The sequence below is a fragment of the Cloeon dipterum genome, chromosome 1 (assembly GCF_949628265.1).
Source record: "Cloeon dipterum chromosome 1, ieCloDipt1.1, whole genome shotgun sequence".
In the NCBI taxonomy this organism is placed as follows: domain Eukaryota; kingdom Metazoa; phylum Arthropoda; class Insecta; order Ephemeroptera; family Baetidae; genus Cloeon; species Cloeon dipterum.
The window spans coordinates 29,643,410-29,670,098 of NC_088786.1; the positions used below are offsets into that span (position 1 = coordinate 29,643,410).

Below are 26,689 nucleotides of genomic sequence, written 5' to 3' on the forward strand. Positions count from 1 at the left end.
GAATTCTTGGCAAAGCAGAAATTTTTAAGTTGCCCTTCAACGTTACCACATAAGGTTTATTTCTGGTTGTTTACTTAAATTCTCCTTTACAAAATTTGCAGAATAGTATAAGGAAATGATGCCAGCATTTAACGCTTAATTTAACTTCAAAAGATATTAGAAAAAATAATTCTTTAGCACCAGAGAAAAACTGGAAACTTCTAAATTTTATTTTACGAACATTTCTCAAGCATTTCCTCCGTGCTTACAAAAAAAGGAGAACATGCATACTTTCAAGTTTCAAATACCGGAATTAATTCGACATTATCGCTTTGAGTACTTTATGAGCTCGACTTCAAAATCAACTTGTCTCACAAATCAACTGTCTCGCGTAAGTCAATCCGTGTTTCCATTTTAGGTTTGTCACACAGTGGTATCTTCTTGATTAAAGTTTCTTTTGGCACTGCTCAAGCAAAAGGCAAGAGTGAAAGGCGTCCCACGCTGCTAATTGGGCCAATTTTCATTTTCCATCCATCCAAACTAATTTCTCCGGACAGCTTGTCCAGATTTGTACGAAAAGCGACAGTTCCAGCTGATGCGTGTGGTGCGTTGCGTCACAGCAGCATACCTGACTGAGAGGCAGTAGCTTTTATATGTTTATTCTACATAGCTCTGCCTTACATGGGCATCGGCAGAGTCGGCGGCGGTATTATTTTCCTGCCTCGCCATTACAGAAAAAGACATTACAACTCTTTTTTATAGCGTTCGTTGCATAAAAAGCAGACGTTTTACAACCGGCTCGCGGCCCCCGGCGGATTTTGAGCAGCACGTGCGAATCAGAGTTTTATTATAAAATATATACGCGAGCTTCCCGCTGCTCTTTAATGACCAACGCCAATTAGCTCTAATTCAGCTTTGCAAACATAGGCAGGCGCTGGCTACTAGAATTAATTAGGTGATTCAGCAACAATACGCGCTTCTGTTTCTCTCGGGATCTGTCAGTGGCGTGTCATCTAAAATAATTTACGCCCGATCACATACCTGGAGAGCTAGATATTTACCAACATGTCGGATTAAACTCTAGATTAGCACGCGACTTCTCTAGCTGATAAGAAAAGAGAACACTGCAGTAGTTTTGTATCCTTTCTGATAACGTGCATGTTTGGCACGAATTCTTCAAGATTGCGTTTTCAATTGTGTAAATAACATCGACTCCACTAGCATATGTGATACACAAAGATTGTTGGAATTCCTGTATTTTGAATGAAATCACTGAGATCACAGCGTGATTGATTGCAAATTGCTCTTTGATTTTTCTATGATAGAGAGGTTTAAACTTGTGATATAATACGTGTGATTTACGTTTAATGTTTTCAAGGAATTTTCATCCTTTTGAGATAATTTATGCATGACGAGAGTGAGTTCATTTGCTGCTGAAATTTTCGCACAGAGCTGGCGAACAATGTGCGCCGAATTGTATTTACGGTGTGCTCAGGAAATCCTTGGAACACGAACGCAGTTTCATTTGCAAATCGTTTTGGCGTTGCTGCCTTGTTCCTTTAAATCGAAGCAGGCATGAACGATATGCAAATTGACATAAAAATCAAGGCCACAAGCGGTCACAAGGAAAGCAAATATACTGAAAGTAAATTAAACAGAAACGGATGTTTTGAAAATTATTTTAGGCAAATTCGATCACCAAAGTGTAGCGTCTCTAACCTCATCCCCGGGCGAGTAGTCACGCGATGTTTGCCATCTGACCTTCAGTTACTTTTCCCATTACATTGATTGCCTCGTTCATTATCGTTAGTTTGGATGGCTCGAGCAGTCAAATAACATTTCCTTCTTCGTCTTAATCAGGCAAAGTTTTAATTTCACGCCTTGTTAATTAATCTGCATATTGGGCTTAAAATCTAAACTACGAAGCAAAAAACGGAATTATCAGTCTCTCTAGAGGAAAACAGAAATAAAAATGCATGAACGATCATATTGAACAAGTTAATTTTGATCCGCAGAGACATTGAAATCGGTATTGCAAATTAGCCGAAAAACGAATTTTATCCTGAATCCATTCATGGCGCATTAATCACGGGCTGAAGTTTCATTTGTCAAGTCAAATCGGCGAAAAACAGTGGCATCTGTTTGCAGATTACGCGGCCCAAGATGAAAGCTGCATACCGCAATATATCATCTCATCAGAAAGAATTATATCCGCGCGTGGGCATACGCAAGCCGCTCGCTTTTACATTATTTCCACCTCTTGTCTGTTATTATGGGCAAGCCACAACTGAGTGTGGGCATCACAAGCCGGTATTTGCGAAACGAGCTGCTTTCCTGCTGATTGCGAAGAAGCGACCTCTCCCTGATTGTTATTTCTGAAAGGAAAAACGCATAGCAACGCCTCGCTCTCAGCCCAATTTTTCGCCCTTTTTGGCAACGGGCGTGTTGCGCACGGCTTTGTAGTCTATGTCGAGGGTTCCGTCCGTCTGCGACCTTCCGTGCAGGGAGAATCGATTTTCGCGCAAGCAACGCGCACAGGCCGATCAGCTGTGCTGGCTTCTGTTGAAGCTTTTCCTCGTTTAATCGGTCAGATCAAAAGTTTTTGCCTGAAAAGGCAATTCCGCTCACGTGCTACATGCCTTGTCCCTTTAATGTGATCACAGCCACCGTCCGCTGCACTCGACTGTATGAAAGAGGATAATCTTCCGTGGAGAATACGTTCACGACGCTTTAAGCCGGGGTAATTGAGTGAAAATGCGCTTCTGGGTAGCTAATTAATGTGCGCTGCACAAATGAAATGGATGTAAGATGAATAAAAAGAAACTAGGGTGTGTAAAAACATTTGAATGATCATTCAAGTAATTACCCTTTCCACAAAATGCAAGTTGCAATCATTTTTAGATTGTCATAAAAATTCCATAAGTCGTTGTGAAACCGCATTGTCCAGAAACATAGTAGAATCATAAAAAATTGAACGCAATAGACTAAATGTGCCAGATAGGATAAATGTTTGAAAAGCCAACTTGTAACAGGATGTAAAAAAATCTTCAATGACTTTCCCAGGGGTGTGTGAATTTTACTGTGTTAGGAAAACGAACAAGCTTCATTCGAGGGTAAAAAGTGCAAACTACTGCTTTTAAGGACCTCCATAATATCGTCCAACACATTTCCCTGTTGGCACAGAGACAAAGCAGAAGTTGTGACCTCTGCTTTTAGCTTTGGTGTGCACGAATTTCGAGTGTGCCGGGCGCCAGCTTTGCGCCGTCTAAACCCTCATTCCGCCACACTTCGCCAGCTATGAAATAATAATGCTCTTTCCCGTGCCTCTCGCAGATTCGAAAGAATAGACTCGGCTTGCAACTACGTCGGTACCTACATAAATTGTTGAATAAAATATCCCATCTCTAGGAAGATCATACTTTATTTTCACTTTTGCCGCTTCCTTTAGCTTTTCATTCAGGCAAATGTACTATTTTTTGGGTCAGATATTTTACACGCCGAAATTTCTCTCTTTTACTAACCAAATGAAAATTGATACGATTTCGTCACGAAAAATATGTGTATCATCTGATTTGGGTGTCACTCGTTGGTTGTCTTTCTGTGGTCAGTCGAAACTAACCGCTCTTGTTTTTCCTCTGTTCCAGATCTCGGACATCGTGGTAGGACAGGAGCCAAACGTCAATGCCAAAGACGTGCTCCTGCGTTGGGCCCGCCGCACAACGGCCCGCTACCCCGGCGTCCGCGTCAACGACTTCACTCAGAGCTGGCGCGACGGCCTCGCCTTTAGCGCCATCGTCCACCGCAATAGGTCAGTGAATTTTTTTTTACTCCCATTTCGTCACATGTAACGGGCGATGTTTTTTAGTTGCTATTCTACTCCTTTCGGTTTAAACGAAAATTAAAAGCCAGTCGGGTAATTTATACAATCTCATTATCCATAGTTCTATAAACTTATATTAAATTTAAATAATTGGATTAAGTTTTAATTGTGTTTCATCTCCTTGGTGCTGAAATAACCATTGGAATTAATCAAATATTCATTTAAATGTTCTTGAATATGTTCAGCACAATGTAGATGCGTCAAATACAAGAGTAAAATGAACAGAAAATTATCAAGAGGCAAGTGTGGCATAACAAATAGGTTTAAGAGAGTGGACTTGTAAATGACGGGGTTTCCGACTTGTGATCGCATCAAAGTAGTTGTGCTCCCGTATTAGTCTCTTTACCAATTCGGGCATTTGAAACGCGCTCGACTGAACAATGCGGTGAAAGTGACATGACAGGATATTTATTGTTTGCCGCAAACATTTGCATGCCAGTTTCAGATTAAAAGTTTCCGTTTCCTCATATGTGTACGCATTGGCATCGCGTTTTTTCAATTCCCGGCACTTATTTTAGAGAGCTATTATAGCTGTCTCTGAAAATAATTCATCGCTTTTCTATTAAGTTAACTGACAATATTTACGAGTAACTTATTTCCAAAATTTCGTGCCTTCCAGACCCGACCTCATTGACTGGAGGAACATCCGCAACCGAGCTGTTCGTGAGAGACTGGACCAGGCATTCCATGTTGTCGAGCGAGAGTACGGAGTCACCCGACTTCTCGATCCTGAAGGTGAGCTCATCCATCCGCGATTTTTCGTTTCGCAGACCCGCAGCGTTTTCCTCGTCACGCTCTTCTTGGGCCAATTCAAAGAGAAACACGCCTCTTCATGAGCGGCTATATGCATTGTTAGCAGGAAGCGTATTTAAGTCCACCCGCGCACTCAGATTGCTCCTTTTGTGCCTTCCTTGCCGGTCGATATTTGAGCGAGAGAAAGGCAGGCTTGCTTTCATTGGCCGCTGAAAAACTGCACTTAACCAACAACTGCAGTTTTAAAATTGAACTTTCTATCCAGACAGTCGGCTGAATATTGAAATAGCATGAAGTGTGGAGCATGGGTTATTTTGCTAATTAGGCTAATTTTTTTTCAAAAAATGACGAATTGTGGTTAGATGTGTTAAATTGTAACTTTTATTCAAATTTCTTTGCGATCGTCAAAAGTTTCCGTAATTCAATATAAGAAAGTCAATGATTGATTTCAAGCAGACAAATTTAAATATATCCTTAACTTTGCAAACATCGTTTTACACCATTAGTTTGCAATGAATATGAGACAACATCAATGAAAACATCATGTTTCCCATCAGTTCTTTAACCTTGCTCTTCGTTTAAAATCTCTGTCGGTAATTTGCGTTGAATGGTATCCAATGTCAATTATGTCATTGTAGCATTCAAGGCACTTTTGTACTTTTATCAGGTGTCAGTTGTTGCATTGAGCAGGTGAATATTACTACTTTATTAGCCAGTATTGTTCATCGTCGAGGTGTTATTATCAATTAGAATGACAGACTACTTCGAATTTTTTAGCCAATTAAAATAAATATGACTTGAAAATTGTTATAAATTTTTTGTACTGTCAGATTCTACAAAGATATGGTTAGCTCTCAATCAAATCAAATATCCCCTCTAGAAAAGAAAAACCTGACTCTTCATGTTTAAATTGTTGGAGGAATCACGGCGAAATTTTGTTTCATTTCAGATGTGGACACACCACAACCTGACGAGAAGTCACTCATCACTTACATTTCGTCCCTTTACGATGTCTTCCCTGAACCGCCACCACTCCATCCACTTTTTGACCCTGTAAGTTTCAGTGATAAATTTACCTTTTTTATCACAAATATCGATTTTTGGGCTTCTTTAAATTTTTAAAGATTTACGTTTAACATTTTGGCTATTATTTTCTTCAAGTATTTTCCTTCAGTATCTCTTAAAATTGTTTTGATCAAAACTGTGTATTGGTTAATATCGTACAATCGTTAATTAGGAACTGCAACGACGCACTGGAGAGTACCGCGAAATCGCGAGCTCACTGGTCATCTGGATGAGGGAAAAGCTTGTGGTCATGCAAGACCGCAACTTCCCCCCTACCCTTATCGAGATGAAGAAGCTGGCAAGCGAATCTTCGCGTTTCCGCAACGAAGAGGTGCCCGTGAAGCAGCACGAGAAAAACCGGCTGGCACATCTCTGGCGCGAAATGGAGAAGCATGGCGAGGCAAACGAAGTTGAGATTGAGATCGAGCTGCGCGTGGAGACGCTCGAAAAACACTGGAATCGGCTGATGCAGGCGCACCAGGAACGCGACCAGGCCATTGTGGAGGAAATCAAACGACTGGAAAGACTGCAGCGGCTGGCCGAAAAGGTTCACCGCGAGATGAAGGGCGTCGAGGGCCGGCTGGAGGAGCTTGAGCACCGCGTGGACGAAGAGGCTAGACGTCTAGACCGCCTCCACCCGCTCGACGCAAAGCACAACGTCGACGCTTTGGAACACGACCTCAGAATCGTGGAAGACAGCATCCAAGCCCTTTTCAATGATGTGCAGGTGTGAATTTTGTTTCTTAAAAATTTCCTAAGCTGCTTTACTGATGAATAAAATCAGTTTGCTGATTTTTCCTTTAAATTTTCCCAAGGTTTTTTTTGCAGAGTTTTTATTTTTTACACTTGATTGACCAATTTCAACCTTAATTACGGTACATGGCTAAAATAAAATATTTCATTTCAACTCCTTATTGCGAAAAAAGTTGACGTCCACATCATACCCTCAAGATGATTTTATGTCCACTGTAGCCAGCTAAATTTATTTTGTTCCTTAGGTGCTGCTGGACGGCAGATACCCTCAGGCCCAGGAGCTGCACAAGAGGGTGCAGAAGTTGCACCAGCGCTGGGTTGCCCTGCGATCCATGCTGCACACCAAGCTTATTTCCCAGCTGGCGTCTATGACCTTCCCTGTGGAAGAAAGAACAGTTACCAGACACACGAAAACCGTCACAGAAACCAGGATGGTCGACACAAACGTTCACTTCCGGCAGCTACAAGAATGCATCGACTGGTGCAGAATGAAGCTGGTAATTTTATTGACAAATGAATTCTATACCACAATCTAAATTTTACTTTGCAGAGCAATATCGGCGAAGCTCGTTTTGGTAACGAACTGGCCGAAGTCAACCTTGAGTTGGAAGCACAAATCAGAGAACACAATCTGATCGAACAGTTCAACACTCAAGTGGAACAATGCATTGGCGCCAAGAATAACTTCAGCGGAGAAGAACTCATTCTGTACACACAGCAATTGGTAGTGCTGCAGAAAATGTACATTGAGCTGCGCACCATTTCCGCCAAGCGCCTGCACGACTTAGAGGTGCTGCAAGACTTCCTGCAGTCAGCCACCAATGAACTCATGTGGCTTGGTGAAAAGGAAGAAGCAGAAATCAAGCGCGATTGGAGTGATAAGAATCTGGATCTGCAGGCCATTGAGAGCTACTATGAGGTAGGAAGTTCTATATCAAATTGGGTTACAAAAACGTGAGATAAACATAAATTTGAAATTTGCAAGCGCGCATATGGGACTGCAGTTCACCAGGTATCTAACATTTGCTAGTAGTTCACTGAATCTTGTTTTGATTTTTTTTAATGGGAAAATATTGCGATTGAATCTTTGTAACTGAAGCAACAATTTTTTTCTTTAGAACCTGATGAGTGACCTAGAGAAGAGGGAAATTCAGTTCAGCGCCGTTCAAGATCGTGGTGAGGCGCTGGTTCTGCAGCACCACCCTGCTGCCAAAACCATTGAGGCTTACATGACCGCCATGCAGAACCGATGGGCCTGGCTGCTGCAGCTGACCCTCTGTTTGGAAACGCACCTGAAACATGCTACCCACAACCATGCCTTCTTCAGAGAAGCCAGGGAGTGCGAGCAATGGATTTCACAGTATGTCCCATTTTCTGCCATTTGATCCTAATTTAATGACTCCATTTTTTCAGGCGAGACGAAGTTCTTAACTCTGTGTATTCAGTGTCCGAATTCTCTCTTGATGAAGGAGAAAGGCTTCTGAAGGGCATGCAGGAGCTCAGGGAGGAGCTGGCTCACTACGGTGAAGTCGTCCAAGCCCTCGTCGACCGTGCCAAGGACGTGGTTCCTTTGAAGCAGCGCAGGCAGCCGGTTTCCAGGCCCATGAAAGTCACTGCCATCTGCAGTTACAAGCAGAACAACGTAAGCACTAGTAATTTTTGCAAGAGTTTTCCTCGCTACCAAGGCCTCTGTTTGGCAGGTCTCTATTGACAAAGGAGACCAAGTGACCCTGCACGACAATGCTCAGAGGAGCAAGTGGAAGGTGACCACGATCCACAATGTTGACGCTGGCGTGCCTGGCGTTTGCTTCAGCCTGCCGCCTCCATGCAAGGATGCCATCGACTTGGCTGAGAGGCTGCAGAGGCAGTTTGACCGTTCAGTCGCCCTGTGGCAGAAGAAGCAGCTCCGCATGAGGCAGAACATGATCTTTGCCACCATCAAGGTTGTCAAGAGCTGGGACCTGCAGCAGGTATAGTGTCTCTACTTTTACAAAGATATGATTTGCTCATAAAAACATTTTCCAGTTCCTTGCCATGGGTCAAGAACAAAGAAACGCCATCCGTAAGGCTCTGAACGAAGATGCTGACAAACTTCTGCAAGAGGGAGACCCTAATGACCCTCAACTTCGCAGACTGCGTAGAGAAATGGATGAGGTTAACAGGCTGTTTGATGAGTTTGAGCGAAAGGCCAAGTTGGAAGGTAAGAATAATTTTCTCACGTTGACTGACAACTTCAAACGCACCTTTCTCAAAATTTATCCAATCTTTATTAATTTTCGCAGACCCAGAAACTTTATTCTTGATTAATTCTGACGGTTGGATTTAAATTTTCTGAAGCACTTCAGTGCTGAAAATAAAATTTGTCTGTTTTGCAGAGGAAATGAAGCAGCTGACTCGCCTGTTCAATGAGAAGTCGAGCAATCTGTTGGCTCAGCTGGAGGAAATCGAGCACACAATGGCTATGCGATCCGTTGCTATCATTCCCAGAGACGTTGACACCCTTGAACACCTTGTCATCGACCACAAGGAGCTTGAACAGCGACTGCAGTCGCTAGAGCCCGAGGTTGAGGCTGTGCAGAACGCGTTCCGCTCCATTCCTCGCAAGTCGCAGTCCATGCAGACCAAAATGGACACCATCATCAACAAGTGGACCACTTTGTGGAGCTCATCTCATCTTTACATTGAAAGGATGAAGTGTGTTGAAATCGTTCTAGCCGGTCTTGATGAGGCCACAACTGTTGTCTCTGAATACGAGCTCAAGCTCGCTGCATACAGAGAAATGCCATCTGACTTGGACGCACTCCAGCATGTAAGTGTAACTTATAAGTTAAATTAAAAATTAATTTGCAAATTTTTCAAGTTTCACGTTAAAATTTTAATATTCAAAAGAAAGTAGCAACTAATCAATCAATTAATTCTTATCTTCAGATGCACGAGCAGCTGATGCATCTGCAGTCAACCATGCAGCAACAGCAGCACATTATCGACCAACTGGGTGATGACGTGGTTAACACCAGGCGCCTGGTCGAAAAATCCAGACCTGCTTCCCAGAGAGCCCATCCGGACGTGGACAGGCTGGAACAGGACGTCCACAGAGTTACCAGCAGATGGGCTTCCGTTTGCAACCAGATGGTCGAAAGGTAACTTTTGAATTTACCGCTTTGCCTGAGAATACAAGCGAATCCTCACAGACTTCGCAGCTGCGAAGCTGGTTATGAGCTCCTCCAGAAATACAGCAGCCAGTATACCCAGGAGGTCACCTGGATTGATGAGAGCTACTCGCAGCTGAAGACTCTGTCTCCCCTGGAGGGATTGGCTAGAGAACAGATTGAGCCAACAACAGTAAGTTAAGATGCCTGGAAAGGCCCTGCGGACACTAATGATTGCAAAATTCAGGCACATTCAGCAGTTGCCCACTTGAAGATTGTAATTTCCTTAAAATTTAAAATATTTTGCAGGCACTTTATAAAAAGGTGAATGAACACATGCCACAATTAGAGAAAGTCAATGTGGTAGGATCAAGATTCATTCGGGAGGCAAAGGTACGCCCCCGAACACTAACCCTGAGTGAACGATGATTGAGTGGATGTTTTGATATTGATTTTTTCTACTCTCCCATACAGATTCGATGTACCATAATTTTGTAAATATTATATCTGTGATTAATTGTTGGCCTCATTAATCAAATTATCTAGTAACTTATTAATATTGGCAAACGAGGCACCCGGAAATTCTATTTTTAACACAGCGAGTCAAAGCAATTTTTAATCCTTTACTATATTTCAATTTAATTGTTCTGAAATCTTAAGAAATTCACTAAGTGACTCGCATATGATAACACTTCAAACAAATTGCATGCCTCTATAATGACGCCTGGAACTCGATTTCTGAAGTGTAAATAAGCAAATCTCTCCTTCTGTAAATAGAGGTGAATTTCAGGAGGTTTGTACAAAACACCTGTCAGGACCTTATTGCGGCATGTAATTTGTCCTCATATAGAAGTAACAATTTATTAAAATATAAAAAAGTATACGCAAAATTTACTACTGCTGGGAGAAAGGCACACTACTTAACGTCAAACATGCTGCTGGCTGGGCTCCCCCTGATCCCAGGACTAACTGGCTCTCTAACCGCGCTCCCCTAACCTTCTCTAGATTTACGCGTCCAGGCTGCAACAATTCAGGCGGCTAGTCGAGGAATTGCAGCCGAGCTTCGACGCCAGCCAACAAACGAAAAAGCCTCGTTCGTCGTCCCCGCCAGGAGACGAAGTCGTCAGCCAGCAGCTGGACACTCTCAACCACCAATACCAGAGTCTGCTGGACATTCTGTCAGATAGACTGAAGCAGTTCGCGGCTCTGCACCCTGATGACCCAGCTGTCCAGGTAGGCTGCTCATTCGTTTTTCATTTTTATTCCTGCAAAAGCGCCTACGTGCGGTATGCAAATAATGAGGCGTTGAAACCGTATTTGCAAAGAATTAGTACTTTTCTCATGGGAGCTGAAATTGATTATGATCACGCTAATTGCGGTTGGAACTGATGTAGTGGTGAACATGGGTGTTTTTTGAATATGAACGTGGGCGCCTTGAGTGGGCGGCAGGGCAGATACAGGTGATGTTGCAGCAGCAGCAGCGCCTTTTCCTTATTTGGCAGCTCGACCAGGGAGTGGGCCGCAGCATAAGCGAAACTCCGCCAGTGAGATCATTATTGAAACTTATTTTAACACGCGTGCTCCGCTTTCTGTGGGAAAGGTGCCTGTTTTAGTTGGAAAACATGGAGAAAAGATTCGTTTCAACCAAAACGGTAGGCGACCTGTTTGTGCGGGTTTTAACAAGTTAAAAATCACTTTTAAACTCTCGACAAATCAATGTAGCGCTACTTTGAGCCGTGAAATACCGCATCAGTTCCATACATATGTGTAATCCAGTCATTTCAAATATAAATTAAATTTCTACTGGCACTTTTGGAAATATCTCAACGAAATTTATTACTAACAATTATCATCTCCCAAATTTGACTGCAAATAATGATTAAGAGATTTATTGTTTTTTATTCACTTTAAAACAACAAGCTCACTGCGATCAGTCAACTTTGTGTTGAACTTCTTCACTTTGCACGATACTATCGTCTGATTCTTAAATATTATGCATTTGCTAATTTTTTTTGTTAGTTCGTGATTCATTGAGATGCATTTACTCTGAAAAAAAATTAATGCAGTTTTACTTTTGAATTTTGTTTCAGCTCATTGTGACGCAGATGAAGCCGCGTGAATTCCGCACATTCAGGACCGAACTGAACTTATCAGACATCGGCACTGATCCAAGAATAACAGATAACGAGCAGTAATTATCCCAGCTGGATTAATACCAAATTAACCCTCAATTTGCCATGCCTCACGAACTAACTGGAAACTAACCAATTTCAGGGACTTTGTCGACTCTTCACCACTACACAGCAGATCGACCAAAGTCATCGTCCACTCCCGAGAGGGCTCGCCGCAAAAGAGTCCTTATCACAATGGGGGCACAAACGGCAACTACGATCCCAATGGAACCAGTCTAGTCTTTTCCGAAACTCGCTCAGTACGTAGGATTTATTCAAGTGACCCTGGTGGGGGTAGTGGAGATTTGAGTCAAACTAAGGGGATTATTGACCCAAGAAGTGGGGAGGTTTTGACGTTGGCCGAAGCCATAGCCAAAAGAATATTAGATGTTAGGACAGGTCAGTTGATAGACCCGAGAACGGGCAACAGAATGAGCATTGGTGAGGGAGTGGCGGCCGGCCTCATCGAAGAGAGGTTGGCCCAAAAGTTGTTGGGCCCGGGTGGCGTCGACATCGACAATCGGCCCACTACCCTTCTAGAAGCAATCCAGAAAGAAATCCTGGAGGCTGAAAGGGGTGGCACGTTTGTAGAGCCCAACACTGGCAAAAAGCTGTCCTTTGAAGAAGCCTACAACCTTGGACTCGTCAGGCGGGAACAGGTAAGCCCCCTCCTTTCTTGCTTACTTGCTGCACCTCCCACCATCGACGAGGCCATCGCAAAGGGTCTCTTGGACCCTAAAAGCGCCTCTTACGTAGACCACAGCACTGGGTTGACTATCCCTCTTTCCGAAGCGATCGATAGGGGGTTGATTACGGTCACGACAAGCACTCTCATCTATAGAACACCCGGCGTCTCTTTGTCGGACGCTATCACGCAGAATTTGGTGGAGGAATATTCAGGGCAGCTAGTTGACCGAAGAACGGGCGAGAAACTGACCCTTGACGAGGCAGTTGACAAGGGCATTGTAAATCCTGGAATCAGGGAGGTCGTCGACTCAGCCCAAGATGTCAAGCTGACCCTGAAGACCGCAATGGACGTTGGCATCATCAATGCTATCCAGGGCCGGTATGAACACCGCGCCTCTGGAGAGCGCCTCACGTTCCACGAAGCACACAGAAGGAAACTGATCATTCGACCGATGACTCTGAAGGACTGTTGCGACCAAGAGTTGATCAGCGAAGACGGAAAGATTACCAGTCCAACACACAGGCGCAAAATCAGTATTTTGGAAGCGATCGCGGCAGGCGTTTTGGACGTTGACGCCAGGTCTGTGAGCAATACAGCAACCGGAGAGTTGTTGTCCCTGTCACAAGCCCTTGCTTCCGGAATTATTTTACCAGAGGGGAAGTACAAAGATGTTAAAGCCGACACTCTGCTCACAATACCGGAGGCCGCTGACAAAGGCCAGATAACGTCGGTTGCTCAAAAAATGATTTTCGACATAGACGGAATTCGTGATCCAGACACAAGCGAGTATGTCAGTTTGAATATTGCACTTCTCCGGGGTTTGCTCGACCCAAACACAGGTGAGCTTATTTTGGATCCCTCTACAGGGGAAAGCTTGTCCCTCCAGGAAGGCGTTGAAATGAAGCTAGTGCAGCCGCAAGTGCTCGAAATGCTCAACAGAAAAGTGGGCATGACCGATAAAGGTAGAGAATTGTCTGTGATTGATGCTGTGATTAGAAAGAAACTAGACCCCAGAACGGGGCAGATTTTAGAGAACGGCCATCCCATTTCAGTGGACGAGGCCATCCGCAAAAACATAATTACGCCCGAAGGCGCCGCACTGCTTTCAGGTCTCCTGGACATTACAGTGACCACTTCGACCGTCACAAAAACGATCAAACGCTACGTTACCGTTACGTCAAGTGGCGTGACCAACACAGAAGTCACCATGAGCTACGGAGAGGCCATCAGGCGCGGCTTGGTCGACGAGTCCGCCGAAACTTTCAAGCATCCCTCTTCTGGCTTAATCATGTCAATCCAAGAAGCTGCCCAGCAGGGGCTCATCAGTGGCGGTTCGCGCACTCCGTCGCCAGTTAAAAGGCCGTCCAGCAAGGAGCAGTCGCCGGTCAAGGAGCAACAGAAGCGCCCAAGCAGCTCGACCGAAGGTTCGCCGACAAAAACCAGGCGCGGCAGCAGTCCTTCCCCCTCTGGCGCTGACAGACGCATTTTTGAGCTACCCCCAGATGGGTGGTTCTTGTCGGAGGCGATCGACCAGCGACTGTTTGACCCCGTGATCGGACTCTTCACGATTCCAGGTACCGATCGGCTCGTTTCGTTCGAGGAGTGCGTAAAGTTAGGCATCATAAATCCGGACTCTGCTGAAGCGGTGGACACCAGCAACGGCCGTTTGATATCTCTCATGCGGAGCCTGGATAAACATATCATCGATGCCACAGGACACTACAAGGAGAAAACTGGCAAGAAGATAACCATGAAAGAAGCGATTGAAAATCGGCAAGTGATTTTGAAGGGCAGAATGGAAGTTGAAGACGACAGTTCACTTTCTTCCAGGCTGATTAAAATCACGAAAGTGACGGGCAGACCTGACAAGCTGGAGGTTTCAGATGTCAGTGATGAGTCTCAATTTATTGAAATCCACAGCGCTGTTGACTCCTTTGGAAGCGAACCGGTTGATCCAGTGCGAGTGAGCGCAGGGGTAGTATTCGACCCCACGTCCGCAACCGTGTTGCTCTTGCCTGAAAATGAAAATGACAGCGCAGCCACCACCAACCTCGTTACGGCCGTTCTGCAAGGAAAAATAGAGCCACGCTTGGTCAAAGTTAAAGATTCGTACACTGGAAAAGAACTGAATATTAATGAGGCGATTCGCAAGGGCCTCGTTGACAAGCACACTGGCGAATACCGTGATAGAAGTGGCCGCAAGTTTTCGCTAACTGACGCTGCTAAACTTGGAATAGTGACAGTGATCGGCGCCCCTTTGGTCGCAGGAATGGCAGTGGCTGAGGGAGTGAAAAGAGCAATTAAGAAAACCGCTACCATTTTGGACCAGAGCACAGGTGAAGAGGTGCCACTGGAAGAAGCGCTCGAAAAGGGAATTATTGACGAGAAGATCTACCAAGAAATTAAAAACGGCCACCCTTCGCCAGAGAAAATGGTAGCATCAAGAGTTGAAACAACGAAAACATCGATCATTATCCAAGATCCGCAGACTGGCGAAGAAGTGCCAATCAAAGATGCACTTGAAAAAGGACTCATCACACCCGAACAGCTTGAAGAGCTGTGTAATAAAAATATCATGCAAGAGAGAACTGTTGAAACAAAAACTCTGCTTGTTGAAGACGAAGACATGGAGCCCTCAGAAGCTGAAAAGACGCGAGAAAGAGTCACAACAGAGCCCAAGTACAGTGTTACCATCGGCAGAGCTAGGTCATTCACGCAGTCACCAGAGCGCGAAGCAAAGCCTGTCGTATTGCAGAAGATGCGCAAGAAGATGGTGAAGCCAAAAGATGCAATCGACTCAGGTCTTATTGACGAGAAAACCGCAAATCTGCTTGAAAAGCTCCAAGGACCCGAAGGTGCGTCTCTGAGCTTAGACGAAGCACTGTCTCAAAACCGACTCGACGGTAGCCAAGGACAAATCAAAGATCCCCAACGAGGTGAAAAATTAAATATTTCAGAGGCTCTCGAGAGGGGAATTTTGGACTCGCAATCTGGCCAGTTGCTAATTCCAGTCGCTCACTCCTTGTCCATACCGGAGCTAGTTGAGCAGGGGCTGGTAGATAAAGACAGCGGAAAGATCATTCATCCTGAAACAGGAACTCTGCTCTCCCTGAAAGAAGCTTTATTGTGTGATATTGTGGACCCAATGTCACCCGTGAACGACCCTCTCACTGGCGAGACAATGACTCTAGCAGAAACCATTCAAAATGGATCAATTGATGCAAACGAAACTGTTCTAGTCACAAGAGAATTCCCGATCGATCTGCTCACTGCTGTGAACGAATACAATTTTTTCCAGCCGACAAAGCACTCGCCAGACGCATTGCCTTTGCCTCCAGTTGGCATGACATTCCCGTTGGCTTTGCAGAGAGGTCTGGTTGACGCTGAAACAATTGAAATCATCCATCCCATCACTGGCAAGAGAAGGCCAATTGATGTGGCTATCAAAGACGATTTTATTATGGCCCTTCCGCATCCGGTTTCACCAGACAGCGTTGAAGTCACTCAAGCGCTGCAGTGCAATTTGATCGACAGTCAAAATGGAACTTTCACCAATCCAAAGTCGGGCAAAGAGGTGCCCGTTTCAGAAGCAGTCGAAATTGGCCTGTTAGTGGTAAAACCGGTCCCTCATCACCTCTCCAGCTTCTCTGGGCCCGTCACTGCCGTGACCGAAACGGTTACTTCGTATCACACGATCACCACGAAAACAATTGAACTGAAACCAGGCTTTATTCTTGTCAGCGCGAACGAAGTGAAAAACGTGAAGACTGGAGAAGTGCTGACTTTAGATCAAGCACGAGATTTAGGCGTGGTGAATGATGAGTCTGAAGTCAAAAAAGAGTTCAGCACGAGAGAAATAAAAATGGGATTTTCAGATGCCGTCGAAAAGGGTCTGGTTGACCTGAAAAATGGAACTTTCAGTGATCCAACCAGCGGGACAATATCAATCGAAGAAGCAATCACTAAAGGACTTCTCGACACCGCCCCTAAATTGGCTCCAATCGCTCAACCAAGTGGAGCCATGAATGCGATCGAAGCGTTTGATTCATTATACAATCCCGAATCACAGTCCTTTACCGACCCAAGGTCTGGAAAACCGCTTAGCTTTGTGGAGGCTGTTGATGCTGGATTAATAGGCAAAGACTCGGTCGTTTATGACATTACTCGCGGAAAACAACTCACAACTAAAGAAGCAATTGAAAAGGGTTTGCTTGATCCGCAAACTGGTTTCATGAAAGATTCTCACTCAGAAAAATCTCTCAGCCTCAAAGATGCTGCAAAACTAGGACTATTAGCTGTTGTTGGAGCACCAATTCTGGCTGGAAAAGCTATAGTGGACGCTGTGAAAAGTTCAAGAATCTCGCAGCAAGAATCTCCTGTTGAAGAAAGAAGATCGTCATTGAAAGAGAAATCTCCTATAATTACAATAAAATCGTCCCAGACCACGCCGGTTTATGAAAAGTGCTCATTGAAAGACGCAATCAGCAATAAAAAAATTCAACCGCGCACTTGCACAATCCATATTCCCATCGAAAAGCCTCTGACCGTGGAAGATGCATTGAATTGTGGACTTGCAGTTCCTGAAGACATCGTGGAAATTGTTTCACGACTCGAGGTTCATCTCATCGAAGAAGTGAGAAACCCTCCTACGACCTACAGCTTGGACAAAGACTCTTTTGTAAACGAAGGAATCTATGACCCTGAGAGTGGGACGTTCAAAGATCCTGCAACTGGAGAACCAATCGCATTCCACGAATTAGTTGCTGATGGAGTGTTCAATCCCGAGACCACATTTATCAAAGATCTGCGCACTGACGAATTCAAGCCTTTAAAAGAAGTCCTTGGTAGCCTAATTGATAAAAATACTGGAAAAATTGTGGATCCAAAAACTGGAAAGCGCATCTCTTTCTTTGATGCAGTCGAGATGGGTTTGATTCAAGAGCAGAATATCATGGACGACTCGATTGAATCGAGGACTCCTGCTCTCTCTTTGACAGAGCTAATTCAAAACGAAATCTACGATCCAGAAACTGGTGACCTTACTGATCCCACAACGGGGGAGAAAATCAGTCTTGCCGACGCAATCGCTACTGGAATTGTCGACCCACGCTCAATTAACATTCGAAACCCTGAAAACGACGACATCATCCCTCTCTCTGACGCTATCAAGTTTGGCATAATTGACTTACAAAGAGGCGTGATCATCAACACTGAAACGAAGAAAGAGGTTGAGCTGAAAGTCGCATTCCTCAACGGTCTGATAGTGAGCAAACGTAAACCACTCTCTCTACAAGCGATTGTGCAGAAAAAGCTCTATGACAGCCAAACAGGGCTAATCAAAGACACACTGACGCAGAATGACGTCACTTTAGATGAAGCAATTAAGCGTGGTATCGTAGACGTTTTCAGCACCGAGTGCAAGGACACCATCAAGGGCCAGTACGAGCTTCTTGAAGACTCGATGAACAATGGAATCGTTGATCCAATCGACGGAAAATACAATGATCTAGCTACCAAGCAAAAAATTCCTTTGGACGACGCAGTTAATAAAACGCTAATCAGAACAGTGAAAGACCCTGTGGAGCTAATTGACGCGATTAAACTCGAAATATATTCGCCTGCCACCGGCAAAATTTTCGAACCTTCCAGTGGAGATGAAATTACACTTAAAAAGGCGATATCAGATGGCTTCATTGATTGCTCAACTTCTAGAATTAAAAATGATCTCAATGGCAAAGTGGTCCCTGTTGACGAAGCTGTAAAAACGAAGCTCTTGGACGACGAAGAAGGCATCGTCACCTATCCACACACAATGAAATTAGATTCGGCATTGGAAAAAGGCTACATAATGAGCACCAAGAAACCGTGGTCCTTGCAAGAAGCGCTGGCGCACGGCTGCTATGACCCCCAAACGGGTCTCATGACCATCGGAGAAACTTGCACTCTTGACGACGCAATGAAAAAGGGAGATATCAATAGAAGCGCTCTCACCGTCAAAGACCCGCGGTCAAGAGACATCATCACCCTCGGAGAATCGATCAAAGTTGGCATCATCAACCCCAAAGAAGGAATGGCCACCGACCCAACCAACGGCGCCGACATGCACTTCTATGATGCCCTCGAGCGCGGCCTGATCATTCCGGCCAAACGTAAATTCTCCCTGCCCGAAGCCGTCTTCAAAGGATTTTATGATCCAAAATCAGGCAAGTTCATTAGTCCAGAGTCACAAGAAAAGCTATCTACTGACAAGGCAATCAGAGGCGGCCTCATTGACCCAGCTTCGACTTTGGTTAAAAGTCACATCACTGGCGAATTGGTCACTTTCGTCCAGGCCATGAAGGACGGATTGATTGACGCGAAAGCAGGAACCCTGAAAACTGGTCGCTTCAAAAGAGTCGACTTCCAAGAAGCTTTTGACCAAGGTTTGTTGATCGAGGCGCGTGTGCCTATGTCCTTGAGCGAGGCGCTCGCCAAAGGCGTGTTTTGCGAAAGGAGAGCGAGGTGGCTTGACCCCAGCACTGGAGAATGGCTGACTCTTGAAGAGGCTCTCGAATGTCGCCTCGTCGACCCAGAATCGGTCCACGTCAGAGACACCAAATCTGGCTTCTGGAAGAAAATATCATTGGCCGAAGCAATCGGCGCCGGTTTCATCGACAGCGATTCCGGCAAACTGAGAGACTACGAAAGAGACGTCGAGGTAACTTTGTCGCAAGGCTTTGATTTGGGACTGATCGTGGACAGTAAAGCAGCAATCTCATTGCAAAAGGCTATTCACCAAGGCCTCTACGATGATACTTGCGGAAAAATCACTGACCCAAACTCGGGCAGAAAAATTACATTGCACGAGGCGATTCGCAGATACATTATCAATCCTATGCTGCCATGCTTCTGGGACAAAAAATCAGGCCGCCTAATGTCTTTGGTGGAAACCTGCCGTGCAGGAATCATCGATCGCCGCGCAGGTAGTTTTCACGAACCTGGCTCTGACGTTGTGGTTTCTATATCGGAAGCTTTAGAACTAGGACTGATTGTGGATATTGAAAACGCATTTGGTCTTTACGAAGCCATCAAAATGGGTCTTTATGACAATGAAACAAAGAAATTCGTTCATCCGTCAAGTGGACGCAAACTCGCTTTGAGCGAAGCCTGCAAGGAAGAATTCATAAATCCAAAATTGTCTATTATAAAGCACGCTAAGTCTGGCTCGTACATGAAGCTACCTGAAGCCATTGAAGCAGGTCTGGTAAATGCCGATGTTGGCGTGTACAACATGCCAGACGTGAAACCATCTCATTCGATCAATTTGAAAGAGGCCCAAGAGCGCCAGCTCATCGTAACTGCTAAAAAGCCTCTTTCAATGGCAGAGGCAATGTCCTGCGGAATTTTCAGACCGGAAAGTGGCAAGTTCATTGACCCTGACATCGGCGACTACCTCGATCTCAACCAAGCTCTTCTGCATGGTCTCATCGATGGAAATACCTGCGCGCTGAAAGACCCACTCACAGGTCAGCTGAAGAGCCTGAACTCTGCAATTGAAGACGGTGACATCGATGTCGCCAAAGGGCGCGTGATAGATCCTAAAACTAAAAAATCTTACACTTTCGACACTGCTCTTGCGAGGGCTCTCCTAGTTACCGTTGAAAGACCAATCACCTTCCAACAAGCCATCCGTCGCGGCTCAATCGATTTTCTAAAGGGCACCTTCAAAGATCCTCGAACCAGCAGAGAATGCACTCTTGAAGAAGCAATCAAATCCGAACTCATCGACCCTGAATCTGCAGTCATCAAAGATCCAGAAACAGGACGATTCAAAACGCTCAAGAGAGCGCTCAACGAAGGACTCATCGACCTCAACAAGAGAGCCATGTTTGATCCGCAAAGTGGAAAAGTCAAAACACTCACAATTATATTCGACCAGGGTACCATTTTATTCCTCAGAGAGCCACTGACCTTTGATTCCGCGGTCGAACTCGGCCACCTTGACATCAACACGGGCCGATTCAAAGACCCGACCTCTGGCGAGTTGCTCACCTTAAAGGACGCGGTCAACGCCGGGCTCATTGACCCTGATTCTGCACTTGTGAAAGACACAGAAAAGTGCAAGCTCCTGCGTTTGCCTGAGGCGTACAAACAGGGGCTGGTTGATGCAGAAAAAGCCAACGTGATCAACACAGCAAGCAGTCACCTGTGCCCACTCAAAGTGGCTGCAGAGACCGGCTTGATCGTCACCCCCAAGCGCGGAATCTCCTTGATTGAAACCCTGAAATACGGGTTATACCACCCAAAAGCCGGTGGCAAGTTCACTGATCCGTTCACCAATAAAAAACTGACCCTGTCCGAAACAATTGAAACGGGAATTATCGACCCCAGTTTGACTATGGTTAAAGACGCGCAATCAGGCACAGTTAGTTCCCTCCCTGAAGCGATTTCCTCGAAATTAATTGACGCCAAACTCGGAGAAATGATGGAAAATTCAAGCGGACGCAAGATCGATCTGCTACAGGCGTTGGACAGGGGATACTTATTAGCGGCTGAAGCGAGGGTAAGCCAGCAAAGCCAAATCAGCATTGAATGCAATATCAGTTTAAAAAATACCATAATAGTAATCCGTGGATTTGCTCTGCTAATGATATCAAGTGTTATGCTATCTTCTTACCTTCGCTATGACTTAAAATTGGCTGGCTGTGACTTAAAATGCTGTTAATGGAATGAAACATTCATAAATTCTAAATTTACCCCTAAACCTGAATGGGAAATGCATACTCGAAACTAAAATTGTTGACCGTTCATTAATAGAATAGTGGCTTTTGAATCAAAAGGAATGTTCTAAAAAAAAAACATAAAACGCGTTCCTGGTTATCACCCTCGCTAATTCATACAGTGGGCTGCTTAAAGAATGTTGAAACCGCATGCTGATTAAACTTCTCTGGCGTTCGCACACTGAGAACTTAATGGAAAGAAAATAATTCGATGTCCAGAATAACATGTGCCTGATTCCCCAGTGTTATTGGCGAAAACTAATCTGCACAATTTTCATCGTTTTCAAAATCACGTTATATTAATAAATTACAGGTTTTTGGCTAACAAATCTCAATTTTTAAAATGCTGTGTTTGTCATTTTTTATTTTATTTGTTGATTTCTTTATTTTGCAGGACTTCTTGTTTGTACTATTTTTGAACATACTTTGTTCATTATAAAAACTAACTTAGCCTTAATTGAGTGAAACGTGTGTGAGAGAGATTGGACTAACAAAAACGATCCTAAGATTGAAACGACACTCAAATTCATGCTCAGATTTATTTCCCATAAAATAAACCACACATTTCCCATTTTAAATTGAGCTATATCAAAGAGAATGGCTTACTGTGTTTGTCACATTTGCATCCTTTTTTTTATAAAGTTAGTGCCTGCTGGATGTGTTTTTTTGCAAATTTAAAGCTCTTATTATCATCCCCTAAAAAGCACCTGGTTCTGCTTAAATGGGCCTTTTGAAGAAGCTATCAGCTTGCATGATTTGCTTAAGGGCTAACAAATACGTACAATTGCAGGAAGCGTTGATGGAGAAATACCGCCACTGTGATGAGACAATATCAAAACTCCTGGAATGGATTGCTGACATCGAAGAGCAGCTCGCCAACCAGGACTTGCTCAAGGAGACTATTGAAGAGCTCAAAAATCAAATCAATGATGTCAAGGTAAGAATAAAGCAAACGAAACATAAATATGTGCTCACGAAATTTTACAGCGCATCAAAGACGATCTGGATGAACACTCAAGGCCTGTGGCCGCCAGCCTGGACCAAGCCCGCCAGATCGCTGCTGAAGGCAAAGACGTCTTTTCCAGCACCGAAGTCGTTTTACTCGAAAAGAACGCTGAGAAGCTCAAGTCTCGGTACGAAAAGGCCTCAGACCGTAGTGACAAGCTCCTGCGCAAGCTGCTTGCCGGCGAAGAGGACCTTACGAAATACAGAAATGAGCTTCGCACTTTCACGACTTGGCTTACCAAGGCCCAGCAGAGCTTGGAGGATAGGGAGAAGGCCCTGGGCACCCTGCAACGCAACGACTCCACAAAGGAGTTTGTGATTGATGTGATCGCCCACCAGGCCGACCTACGTTTCCTCTCCATGGCAGCTCAGAAGTTCATGGAAGACTCCAAGGATCACCTTTCCGTCCTCAACGAGTACAGAGTCAGCCTTCCACAGAGACTGTCCCATCTGGAGCCCAGAAAGGCCTCTCTTGTCAAGCAGGAGTTGCAAGATGTCACCCAGGCTTACCAGGAGCTGCTCGCAGGAGCCAACAAACTTCAAGATAGGGTTGCCGGAGTTGGTGGTCGGCAGAAGGACTACAAGGACGCCCTGGACAAGGCCAGAGCATGGCTCAAGGAGGCTGAGCCAAGAGCAAACAAGTGCCTTGCTGAGCCTGTCAGTGCTGAGCCCAGAGCCGTGGAAGAACAGCTGCTTAGGACCAAGTCTCTGCACACTGAGTTCATTTCGAACGAGCGGTTGATCATCACTGCAGTGCAAACAACAGTGTCTCTGATCAAGTCTCTGGAGGGCGAGCTGTCGGCGCAAGATGCCGATGCTTTGGAGATGCCCGTGAGAGAGCTTGAGAACAAATACAGGCAGTTGCTTGATGCGCTTACTGAGCGCTGCCAAGCTCTTGACATTGCGCTTGTGCAGAGTCAAGGCGTGCAAGACGCTCTTGACAATCTGGGCAGCTGGCTGAATGCATCTGAAGGACAGCTAAAGTGAGTATTATTTTTGCCCACAGCTGAAAATATACTGAAATGACTCAAAATTGTACAATATTTTGTATATTACAAATATTTTCCAAAATTTAACTTTTTTATTCCTTTCAGATCTTTGGCGCGTCCTGCAAGCCTTATTAAGGAAAGACTGATGGAGCAAATCAGAGAGCATCGAATGCTGCAGGCTGATATTGATTCCCACCGCGCAGCTGTCGACAAAGTGTCTCAGTCCGCTCAAGAACTTCTTGCCACTGCCAGCAATCCAAGGGTTGCCAAGAAAATTGAGACAAAACTCAAGGAAGTTACCACAAGGTAAGCAGGAAAAATAGTAATGCTCTAGGGATCTTCATTTTTATATATTTTAGATTTGATAAAATGGTCGAGCGAGTCAACAAGCACGGCTTGTTCCTCGAAGAGGTTGCGGTCGAGCTTGAGAAATGGACTCTGCAGAGCAATGCCTTGGAGAGCTGGCTGATTGAAATATCTGATGCTGTTGAGGTTGCCTCCAAGATGCCTGCAGAAGAGCAACAAGTTCGTCTTGACAAGGCTCTTCAAGCGAGAGAAACCAAGAAACCAGAGTTTGAGGAAATCCTAAGAGCAGGCAAAGCTCTTGTCTCCAAAAAAGATGTTACTGATACCAATCAAGTCAGGGACAAGCTTAAGGTATTCTCTTCTTGCTCTACCAAATCGGTAGTTTTAATGCACTTTCAATTTTATTTAGGCCCTCGAAAATCAGTGGAAAGACTTTGGCATCATTCTTGAAGAGAAGCAGAAGCTGGGCAAGGCTCGTGCCGAGCAGCTCAATGCGTATGAAAAGCTACGCGCCCAAGTTCTTGAGTGGCTCACGTACATGGAAAACCGTGTTAACCAACTCGCTCCTGTGGCAATCGAGCCAGATTCCATCAAGAAACAGGCTGAAGAGATCAAGGTGAGCAACTAAATATTTAGTTTGAAAAATTGTTTCTAACTTTTTTATGTTTCTAGCCTCTTGTCAAGGAGCATCGCGATTATGCTAACACCATTGACAAGGTCAATGACCTGGGCAATGCATATGACTCGCTCTTGCGTGGTGAAAGGCCTGACTCGCCTAACCGTAGGCGCAGCTCTGCCTTCAGTCCCACAAAAAGGCCCTCTGTCAGCAACCAGAGGCGTGGGTCGCAGGATGCGCGAAGCCCGTCACCGACCAAGTTGGCTAACAATTTCAATAGCATGCAAAGTCCTGTATCACCGAATGGTTCCAGTGGCTTTAGCAGTCGCAGATCCTCTCAGGACGGTTTCCACATGGAAGAAAGTCCAGTTCAGCAGCAGCTTGTTGAGATCAACAACAGGTATACCCTGTTGGGCTCCCGGCTCACTGACAGGCAAACAGAAGTTGAGGCTCTCAAGGATGAAATCAGAAAGCACCTTGACAACCTCAAAGCCCTCTCACAATTTTTGGACAAAATCCAAAGGCAGCTGCCCAAGGAGAGCGTGCCCCAAAGCAGAGACGAAGCTGACAAAGTTGCTCGCCAAATTAAGGTAAAATTTTTAATTCGCCTAAAAACCTTTTTCCTAATTTTTTGTTAAATCAGGCGATTATGGAGGAAATGTACGAGAAGCAGTCCCTATTGGACAGTACTCGCAACCAGGTCAATGACATGCTCAAGCGGAAGCCGAATGCTCCTGGTGCTGACACTTTGCGAGATGAACTGACTGATGTTGTCTCTAGATGGAAGGGTCTGCAAGATCGCTGCAAGGACAGGTTTGTGTTTGATGAACCATTTACAGACTTGGTTAAAATTATAATTTTCCTTTCTTTATGAACTTTCCTTTAATTTTTTAAAATTATCATTTTTTAAATGCACTAAATTGGCTAATTGTAACATGAAATCGTTTTTAAAATTGAGTTGTTGTTAATAAGTGCGAAATTTTTACTTGCCTTATTTTCAAAGCTCAAAATCCCTTTATATTTATTTAATGATTTAATTGTTTAGCTCAAATGTTATATTTACAAACGCTGCTAATTTACTTCAATTGGTTTAAATTTTAGAACCAAATTTATGGAAGACCTGAAGGACTTACTCGACACACACGACCAGCTTTCAAACTGGCTCACTGCCAAGGACCGCATGATGACTGTGCTGGGTCCTATTTCTTCCGATTCGAGAATGGTCCAAAGTCAGGTGCAGCAAGTGCAGGTTCTGCGTGAGGAATTCAGGACACAACAGCCGCAGCTGAAGCATCTGACTGACCTAGGAGAGGGAGTCTTGAACCACCTTGATGAAAACTCTCCAGACGGCCAGAGGGTAGCAAACAAGGTCAATAGCATTCTGGAACGCTGGGCTGATCTTCTGGGCAAACTGGAAGACCGCGCCAACTCGCTCGGCGCTGCTGCCAACACCAGTCGCGAATTCGACGCCGGCTTGGCTCGCCTCAAGGAAGCCCTGCAAGCCATTTCTGATGAACTGGATGAGCTTCCCATGGATAAGGAGCCTGAGGAGCTGCTCAGGAAACTGGAGAACCTGGAAAGACAGCTTGAAGGCAAAAGACCTTTGTTGGCCGACGCTGAAGCAGCAGGGGAACAACTGTGCCAAGTGCTTGGCGATGCTGCTTCCAGATCAGAGATTCAAGGCAAACTGGCTCAGGTCAACAAACAGTACCAGGGCATCCAAAGGAAACTCGACCTCAAGAAGGCCGAGCTGGAGGGCAGCCTCAGAGACGGCCGTCAATTTGGAGAAGATTGCGCAAGGACTTTGGGCTGGCTGAATGATGAACTGGGTCAGCTTTCTGAAAAGCTTCTAGTGTCTGCAGACCGCCATGTTCTGCAGCAGCAGCTTGAACACCATGAGGTATGTTTGTGCACTGCCATCTCCAACAACCAATATTAAAAAATTGTTAATTAGAGAAATATTTTAAATTTTACTTCATATTCCAATACTTGCACCTTGATTTTCGTTAAAACCAATATTTCAATTCCAGCCTGTGTACCGCGACGTGATGGCCAAGGAGCATGAAGTTATAATGCTTTTGAACAAGGGCCGTGACACACTCTCCAAGTCCCCTCAGCAACGATCTGGATCTGAAAGGAACCTCCAGAGAGATTTGGACAAGATTCAGCAGGCTTGGGAGAAATTGAGGAAGGACGCAGTGGACAGAAACACCAGGCTGCAGACTTGCATGGTATTTATATACCCATCCTATCCCATCAGAAATTTTCATTACATTTCGTTTCTAGGAACACTGTCGCAAATTCTACCGGGGACAAGAATCGTTCCTTCCCTGGCTGGAGCAGGCTGAGTCCCGTCTGGACACCTTGCGACCCACCAGCTTCAAGAAGAAGGACATTGAGCGCCAACTGAAGGAACTCCAGAATTTCCGCAATGACGTCTGGCGCCATTCTGGCGAGTATGAAAACAACAGAACCCAAGGAGACACCTTCATCAGCGCTTGTGACATGGACAAGGATGTTGTACGTAATGAACTTGGAAGCATGAAGGAGAGATGGGATGCGCTGAATAACGGTAA

General features: G+C 44.9%; 1 protein-coding gene across 37 annotated transcripts in view; it reads left to right on the top strand.

The window, feature by feature from the left end:
* shot (dystonin-like protein short stop) overlaps positions 1 to 26,689 on the top strand; it is a 111,223-nt gene that overhangs the window by 68,637 nt on the left and 15,897 nt on the right. For 25 of the 37 annotated variants that reach the window (XM_065475380.1, XM_065475384.1, XM_065475395.1 and 22 more), the window contains 28 exons: positions 3,624 to 3,787; positions 4,479 to 4,594; positions 5,562 to 5,665; positions 5,850 to 6,404; positions 6,676 to 6,927; positions 6,981 to 7,349; positions 7,416 to 7,442; positions 7,549 to 7,790; positions 7,844 to 8,072; positions 8,131 to 8,400; positions 8,456 to 8,630; positions 8,806 to 9,239; positions 9,359 to 9,570; positions 9,622 to 9,772; positions 9,889 to 9,972; positions 10,585 to 10,812; positions 11,670 to 11,770; positions 11,854 to 20,980; positions 21,988 to 22,134; positions 22,185 to 23,185; positions 23,297 to 23,497; positions 23,551 to 23,848; positions 23,907 to 24,113; positions 24,170 to 24,703; positions 24,757 to 24,926; positions 25,215 to 26,013; positions 26,144 to 26,344; positions 26,400 to 26,685. In XM_065475380.1, coding sequence (XP_065331452.1) covers positions 3,624 to 3,787; positions 4,479 to 4,594; positions 5,562 to 5,665; positions 5,850 to 6,404; positions 6,676 to 6,927; positions 6,981 to 7,349; positions 7,416 to 7,442; positions 7,549 to 7,790; positions 7,844 to 8,072; positions 8,131 to 8,400; positions 8,456 to 8,630; positions 8,806 to 9,239; positions 9,359 to 9,570; positions 9,622 to 9,772; positions 9,889 to 9,972; positions 10,585 to 10,812; positions 11,670 to 11,770; positions 11,854 to 20,980; positions 21,988 to 22,134; positions 22,185 to 23,185; positions 23,297 to 23,497; positions 23,551 to 23,848; positions 23,907 to 24,113; positions 24,170 to 24,703; positions 24,757 to 24,926; positions 25,215 to 26,013; positions 26,144 to 26,344; positions 26,400 to 26,685 — 16,684 coding nt within the window. The remainder of the gene's footprint in view (positions 1 to 3,623; positions 3,788 to 4,478; positions 4,595 to 5,561; positions 5,666 to 5,849; positions 6,405 to 6,675; positions 6,928 to 6,980; positions 7,350 to 7,415; positions 7,443 to 7,548; positions 7,791 to 7,843; positions 8,073 to 8,130; positions 8,401 to 8,455; positions 8,631 to 8,805; positions 9,240 to 9,358; positions 9,571 to 9,621; positions 9,773 to 9,888; positions 9,973 to 10,584; positions 10,813 to 11,669; positions 11,771 to 11,853; positions 20,981 to 21,987; positions 22,135 to 22,184; positions 23,186 to 23,296; positions 23,498 to 23,550; positions 23,849 to 23,906; positions 24,114 to 24,169; positions 24,704 to 24,756; positions 24,927 to 25,214; positions 26,014 to 26,143; positions 26,345 to 26,399; positions 26,686 to 26,689) is intronic. The other 12 variants (XM_065475391.1, XM_065475400.1, XM_065475413.1 and 9 more) reach the window with 4 other exon arrangements.